At 46.3% G+C, this 7,835-nt stretch overlaps 1 protein-coding gene across 1 annotated transcript in view; it reads right to left on the bottom strand.

Moving 5' to 3' along the window:
- UNC13C (unc-13 homolog C) overlaps positions 1–7,835 on the bottom strand; it is a 692,691-nt gene that overhangs the window by 91,889 nt on the left and 592,967 nt on the right. The window contains exon 28 of the mRNA XM_019504241.1: positions 392–448. Within this exon, the coding sequence (XP_019359786.1) occupies positions 392–448 (57 nt within the window). The remainder of the gene's footprint in view (positions 1–391; positions 449–7,835) is intronic.

Below are 7,835 nucleotides of genomic sequence, written 5' to 3'. Positions count from 1 at the left end.
ACCCAGTCATGCGTTGGGTCCCACCATGTTTCTGTGAGCCCTGCAATGTCTGGGTTGGTGTCAGCTAGCAGGAGGGAGGGTAATTTAATGGTAATAACACAAAGATATAATGAAGATCTGTGATATTGTACATAGGAACATATAGTAGGAACAGCCATGCTAAGAGACTAATAATAAATGCTTCAGAAGAGGATGTAAAACTCGCTCAAAATTCCTGGTCAGTTGTGCAGTATTCGAATGATCAGTACTAATACAAGCAGTCCAGTTGACTTCATTAGGCCCATGATAGCATACAAGTGAGAAGAGTTAGCATACATATATCTTGGTCATTACTACCTCAATTTATCCTTCACTTCAGTAGGATGTGTGTTCATTCAGTTAATTATATTACCTTAAGTTTTGAGAGTTGTCCAAGATCTTTAGCTGCACTGAATATCATCTGGGGCCCCTATAAATAAACAAAGTTCAAATTGAAGATTCAAGTCTTTTACCATTACATCATAAGGTTTTTGCTTTATGTGTCAGCATCATTGCTGAAAAAGTCTTAATTTCATTATGCACTTATAACATTTTGTATAGTTAAATTAAACTCTCAGTTACAATTACATCATGTGGTGGTATGTCTGCATACTCATTAATGAGCTTTTGCTACTGCCCATGAAGTTTAGTAAGTCTTATATTAGGTATTATATAAAGGTGCATTAGGTTGCCCTAGTGTGCAGTCGGTGGATGATTAAGATTTGCTGGGCAAACAGAAAATTGGAGGCTCCCGCCAGGTGAGGGCAGGTTTCCTCTGAGCTCACCAGGGGTTGCAGCTGGGTCCCCCTGGCCTCCTCGGCACATCCGGGGTGAGCCTGGGGGCATGAGCACTGCTGAGGTGAAGGCAGCCCTGGCCCTGACCCAGCCTAGCCCCTCCACCCGGTAGGTGTCACACAACTGGGGCTGTGGTCCCCCAGCACTGCAGGACAGGCCAGGGTCAGGGTCAAGATAGGGGGGTGGGGCATAGGTTCTGCCTCACCCCCAGCTGCTCAACCACCCCTCTGCCATCCCCAACAGGGCAGAGCTGCCCCATCCCATCCTGTTCCAGTAGTGCTGATGCATTAGCACATTGGCACTGTTTTTTGACATGACACTTTAATGTGCAGTAGAACAGACTACTGCACATTAAAACATGTGTAGACATGCCCGGGTTGTTTTAACTGAGAGAGCAACCTATTTGGAAATGAACAGTGCTGCCTTCTTTAAAATTCTCCTTTGTTTAGATGCCTATAAAAAACTTGGCAGTACTTAGGCTTCTGATGTATTATGACAATTGCACTAGTGTTGTCTCCCGAATAACTGGTGTTCCTGAATGACCACATTCAACCCTTGTTGCCTATCTGAAGATGAGACTAGGCTTTTTGGGGCAAGGGCCATCTTTTTATTCTACACATCTCTGGTGTCTAGTACAATGAATTCATGAGCAGAGCTTCTACGTGCTCCAGTCAAACAAAGAGCAGCAGCACCAGCAACAGTGGGAAGTGATCTCAATTTCACTGAACCTGCAAAAGCAAAAATCTTATTGCCTTGAGTGGAATATACACCTGTGCCCAGAGTGCAGTATAAAGCCTACACAGATTTTAAAATAATGTTTCTTGAGTTAGAAAGATAATTCTGAAATAAACATAGATGGTTTGTCTATCTAAACAGAAAAACATTTTATAACAGCCAAAGCTCAACAAGATGGAGAAGGCTAATGTGTGATAAACAGCCATCTGCTTGGAATCCTACTAAAATGCACTCTTAACATTTGTTTGATCACAGTTACACTAAGAAATGTAATTACTAGTGGTTTCTGGCAGCCTAACAAAGAGTAGTTCTGGATGACTGGATTGCATTAAAACCAATGGCAGAAGTCAGCTCAACCTATATAATAAAATATAGAACAGCTTTTCACTGATCTTTTCTTCCAAAATATCTTTGTTTTTAAACGCATACTTTTGCTCAATCAGCTGTTGGTTTTGGGCTAATGTTAGATATCTACATGTATTATATATGTGTGGAGAAGTGTTGGGTATTTCAATCTAGTAACATTTCAGGGCAAGAAGCTGGTAAATAAGCCCAGCCTAGTTTATCTGATAAATGTCAAGCCCTCTTACTCATTTGGCTACTTAAAACAAATACATCCTCTCTTATATTCCCTTATCTCCTACCCGAAAACCTCTTGACTAGGAAAAAACAAGCATTCTGTTACTCTTATCCACTTCCTGCTTTCCTGGCTTCTGCCTTATGCAGGCATGTCTTGCACTCCAGGCTTCTGTCAGAGCTCTGTAAAATTGACCTGATTTTTGTCAGTTTCATGGCCAAGCACATGAAATTGAGTAAATAAGGATGTGTCAAAGGAGAAAAGAACCCCAACAAAAGGAAAAGAAAAGGATAGTGCTAATGTTAATGAAAGTGGAAGTCAGGTGAGCAGTTCAGCCAGTGAGCTGACTGTGTACGTTCTAACTGGGAACTCAGATAATGCCAGATAGAAACATGGCAAATGGCAGTCATAATTGGAATAAAGAAATCGAAAGATATAGGCTATTTAGCAAAGATAGAAATAAAGGCAAAGGTGGTAGACTAGCATTGTGTATCAATAAACCAGATTGTAAAGAGATTAAAACCAATAAAAAAAATCATTTTTTGGTGGTAAAAATCATTTTAGGAAAGATAGTAAAAAAGGCCTCATAGGACCTTATGCTGGTGTGCTTGCTGTAGACCCCCAGACTGATATGGTAAGAAATCTTTATGAAATAATGGAAAATGATAAGAAAGAAATGTGGGATTAGAAGGACTGTAATAGTAGGAGTAAGGGGATTGTAACAGATGAAATAGCCAATAGTTTGTTCTATCAAATGGTCACTGAACCACTGGGAAGAACTGTTTTTTTAGATTTAGTATGGTTGGTGTGTTTTTGCAGCTGTGATGGTCTAGGAAATATATAAGAGGCAAGGATGTCGGTGATATCTCTTATTGGACTGACTGTATAGTTGGGAGAGAAGTTGGGCAAGCGTTCAGACATAAAGTGTTCTTGTTCAAGCCCCGTTTTAGATTTAGTAACTAGTGAGCACTTTATAAAGGTGTGGTTGTGGAAAATAATCTTGAATTGAGTAAACATAAACTGAGTCCATTTAGTTCAAAGTGTTAGATAAGCAAAAATGGATCTATAACTTGCATTTTGAACCTCAGAAAGGCAAACTTAAATTAAGGAAATTAAGGAAGCTGACTGGATTTAGGAGATGAAGAATTTGAATGGAGAAGATGCATGGAACTACTTTAAATAAAAAACAGAAACATCTGGAGCTTGCATTCTAAGCAAAAAGGTAAAACTAGTACAGAGGGGCTACAGAGCTACTTGGATAAATAAGAAACTTTAACAGGCTATCAAAAGTAAGCAGAGGACCTACAAGGAATAGGAACATGAAACTGATCAGCAGAGTTATCTGATCAGAAGCCAGTAGCACAAGACCAGGAAGCAGGCCAGCAAAGAGGAGAGTTTAAGTTGGGAGTTCACTGGGGATTTTGTCCAGACATTTCCTTCTCACCATTCCTTCCCTAGAAAGGAACACTTATACCTTTAGTTTTTCTTCAATACTATGCAAGATTTTAGAACATATGTTGAAGAAAAGAATATGGAGAGAGACAGGAAATAGGATAAAATGCCCTGAGATTTTATTTAAGGAAGTTCGTGCTCAGTTAATCTAATATTCTTCTATGACAGAATAACTGTCTTAGATAAAAGAAATGCAGTGGACCTAGTTTACAGTAAAAGCTCTGTTATCTGGCATCTCTGGATTTCATAGATTTCATAGACATTAGGGCTGGAAGGGACCTCAGAAGATCATCGAGTCCAGCCTCCTTCCTGAAGGGCAGGAAGTCAGCTGGGGTCACAGGATCCCAGCAAGATAAACATCCAATTTACTCTTGAAGGTGTTCAGTGTAGGTGCTTGAACCACCTCTGATGGCAGGCTGTTCCAGACCTTGGGGGCTCGGACAGTAGAGAAATTCTTCCTTATGTCCAGCCTGAAACAGTCTTGCAGTAGTTTATGACTGTTCAACCTCATCACCCCTTGGGGTGCTCTGGTGAACAAACGTTCCCCCAGATCCTGGTGGTCACCCATTATTAACTTATAGGTGGCCATCAGATCACCCCTGAGCCTGCACTTTTCCAGGCTAAAGAGCCCCATGGCTCTCAGCCTGTCATAGTAAGGTCTGTTTTCCTGACCTCTGATCATGTGTGTGGCTCTTTTCTGGACTCTCTCAAGCTTCTCCACATCCTTTTTGAATTGTGGAGCCCAAAACTGGATGCAGTACTCCAGCTGCGGCCTCACCAAGGCCGAGTACAAGGGAAGAATGACATCCTGGGATTTGCTTGAGAAGCATCTATGGATGCAAGCCAGGGTTTCGGTCACTTTACTAGCGGCAGCATCACATTGCAGGCTCATGTTCATCTTGTGGTCAATGATGACCCCCAAGTCTCTTTTTTCCATAGTGCTAGCCAGCGTAGCACTGCCGAGCCTATAAGGATGCTGCAGGTTTTTCCTCCCAAGGTGGAGAACCTTGCATTTTTTGGTGTTGAACACCATCATGTTCTCATCCGCATATTTGCTGAGCCTGTCCAGGTCAGCCTAGATCATCCGCCTGTCTTCTGGTGTGGATGCTTTGCGCCAAAGTTTGGTGTCATCAGTGAACTTGGCCAGTCCACTTCTGACTCCAATGTCCACATCATTAATGAAGATGTTGAATGATATGGGTCCAAGGACAGAGCCGTGGGGGACACCACTGGTCACAGGGCACCATGACGATTGACTTCCATCAATTGCTACCCTCTGGGTCCGACCATGGAGCCAATTTCCCAGCCAGTGGATTGTGGTGGACCCAAGGCCACAATTGGCCAGTTTCACCAAGAGGTGATCATGGGATACCTCTCAATCTCTTGGGATAACCTCAATTTCTTCTCCCTTGTCCAGGTGATGGGTCACCTGTTCATAGAAGGAAATGAGATTGGTCAAGCAAGACCTACCTTACCTGCAACAAACCTGTGCTGGCTATCCCTCAGGATGTTGGTGTCGGCCAGTCCATTAAGGATGGCGTCTTTAATAAACTTTTCTAAGATCTTCCCCGGGACGGAAGTCAGGCTGATGGGCCTATAGTTAGCCAGATCCACTTTCCTCCCTTTCTTGAAGATAGGCACCACATTGACCTTCTTCCAGTCTTCGGGAACTTCACCAGAGAGTCAGGAGTTTTCAAAGATCCGTGCCAGAGGCTGGGCTATAATGCTAGCCAGCTCCTTGAGTACCCTGGGGTGTAGATTGCCAGGGCCAGTTGACTTGAAGGTATCCAGCCTCTCAAGGTGTTGCTTCACGAGGTCAGCATTGATGGGGGGCAGGGGATCTCCATCACCCAGACCTCCCTGTCTCGTAGTGGGCATTGACATCCCATGGGACTGATGAAAGACCAATGCAAAGTACCCATTTAATAGGTTGGCTTTTTCCTGGGTGTCAGTTGTCAGGTGTCCCATCTGGTTCAGCAGGGTTCCAATGTTGCCCTTGCTTTTCCTCTAGCTCCCCACATATCTGAAAAAGGACTTTTTATTGTCCTTGATGTTTGAAGCTAGTTGGAGTTCCATTGCAGCCTTGGCTTTCCTGTTAATCAGTGTGCTGGGAGACAAGGAGGGGGGCCCTGCACAGGCTGATTTGCTCTGGGCCATGGGCCAAAAAAGTGGCGAAGAAAAACTTAGCTTACAGCAGTGAAACAGGAAGTTCCCCAGAACTGGTACTTAAGTACCCTCTAAACATTTTAAAGATAAGCTACTCAAAAAGAGGCTTATATGGGTTTCCCTCAATTTATGAGGTACATGCATTCCCGGAGAATGGCATATAAATCCAATTTGCATAAAGTGAACCCATTTTATAATGTAACAAATAGGGATATGTTCCCATGGCGGTGAGGGAGGGAGGGAGTGAGGTTGGGACTAGGGAAGGGGCGGGGGGAGGGGTGCTGTGCAGCCTGTCAGCAGCTCATGAGGCTGCAGGAGGCAGCAAAGTGGCAGGAACTGTGAGTGGGTGCAGGGTGGGGGGGTGCAGCTCTTGCTGCTACGTGCACCCTGGGAGTGCTGTGGGCTGGGGGGGTTGCCCCAGGCTCTTCCTGAGGGGCCACAGGCTCCCAGATCTGTGTGCAGGATGACATCAGGCTGCTGCTGCAGGCTGGGGCTGGTGGTGGCACTGGGCTCTCCCCAATGCTCAGTGGGCAGGTTACAGGGGGCTATGGTGAATTTTGGGGTGGCAGCAGTCCCCCTCCCAGCTCCGCTGCCACCACCCACTTGGATCACCAGGAAAGGCCTGGTGCCACTGCTGACCCCAGCCTTGCTTGCAGGAATGAGGCAGTGGTGCTGGGAGGGGGGCTGCTGCCACACCAAAATTCTCCATAGCCCCCCCAACCTGACTGCCAAGTGCCAGGGAGAGCCCAGTGCCATCACTGGGCCCAGCCTGCAGTAGCAGCCTGCTGTCATCGCGTGCGCAGGTCTGGGGCCTGCTCTCCCCCGGGAAGAGCCGCACCCTGCCATTCTGTGACCTGCATCCACTCACAGTTCCTGCCACCTTGCTGCCTGCTGCAACCCAAGGCCTCCACTTCTCTCCACTCACCCCAGTCCCTGCTGCAGCGGCTGCAGGAGCAGCCAATGCCAGCTACCTGTAGCCGCTGAGCTGTACTGTGCCCTGAATCTCCTGGTGCTCTGCTTCTCCCCACTCACCCCAGCTGCTGCAGCAGACCTGGAAGCAGCCGACACCACCTGCTTGCACCATGGCATGGTGCAGCCCAGGGACTGGGGTGTGTGGGGACAAGCAGAGCCCCAATCACATAAAAGTGAATTTACCTCACATATAAGGAATTTGGGGTAGAAGAAGGGCGATCGCATAAGAGCGACTTTGCATATATGGAACCTGCATAAATTGAGGGAAACCTGTATTGGAAACGGTTTAGCCACGGTGTTCCAGGCTATTGCTTGAACGTTCAGAGGAGGTAATATGATTTACTTTCATTCCTTTAGCATCTCAGGATGTACAGCTCCCAGCCTCTCTACCTGTTACCACCCTCCAAAACTCTTGGGGTCCTCCCTACCCCCTTCCTGCTGAGAGCAACTGCTTTAGTAGCTTAACTGCTGCAGACAGAACATGGAGTCAAGGAAGCCTGCTTCCACCAGCTGCATTGTCTTGCTGCTGGAAGGCTTAATTTCAGTCAGACCAGAAAACCCTGGGGAAGTGTGCTTTCCTAGGGTCTCTGGTCTAGCTGAGCTGTGGCTCTGGGCTGAGAGCAGGGCCATCATTGTGTCAGTTTCAACAAGACCAGAGAATCTGGGGGAAGCAGCTTTCCTGGGGCTCTTTGGTCTTGCTGAAACTGATGTGGTGGCTCCATGCTGAGAGCAGGGCTGCCACGGCTTGGCCAGACCAGAGAGCTCTGGGGAAGCTACTTTCTCTAGGCTGTGGTCTTGCTGAAGCTGGTGTGGTGGCTTCATGCTGACAGAAGGGCTGCTGGGGCTTAACCTCTGCTCTCAGTGTAGAGCTGCTGCAGCTTTGTGAAACCAGAGACCAAGTGACCAGAGAGAATAGAGACCAAAAGATAAGAGACCAAGCAGCTTCCTAGGGGCTCTCTGGTCTCACTGAGCCACAGTCTCTCTATGCTGAGTACGGGGTTCTTGCCTTATGCTCTGGAGGCCCCACTCTCAGTAGTAATTGCCACATCAGTTTCAGTGATACCAGAGAACCCCAGGGAAACTGCTTTTGAGCTACAAATCTCTGCCATTCTTCCACGAC

The sequence above is a fragment of the Gavialis gangeticus genome, unplaced genomic scaffold (assembly GCF_001723915.1).
Source record: "Gavialis gangeticus isolate Ggan-Ray unplaced genomic scaffold, GavGan_comp1, whole genome shotgun sequence".
Taxonomy (NCBI): Eukaryota; Metazoa; Chordata; order Crocodylia; family Gavialidae; genus Gavialis; species Gavialis gangeticus.
The sequence above is the reverse complement of the archived record's forward strand: the minus strand, read 5'-3'. Positions and strand labels throughout refer to the sequence as shown.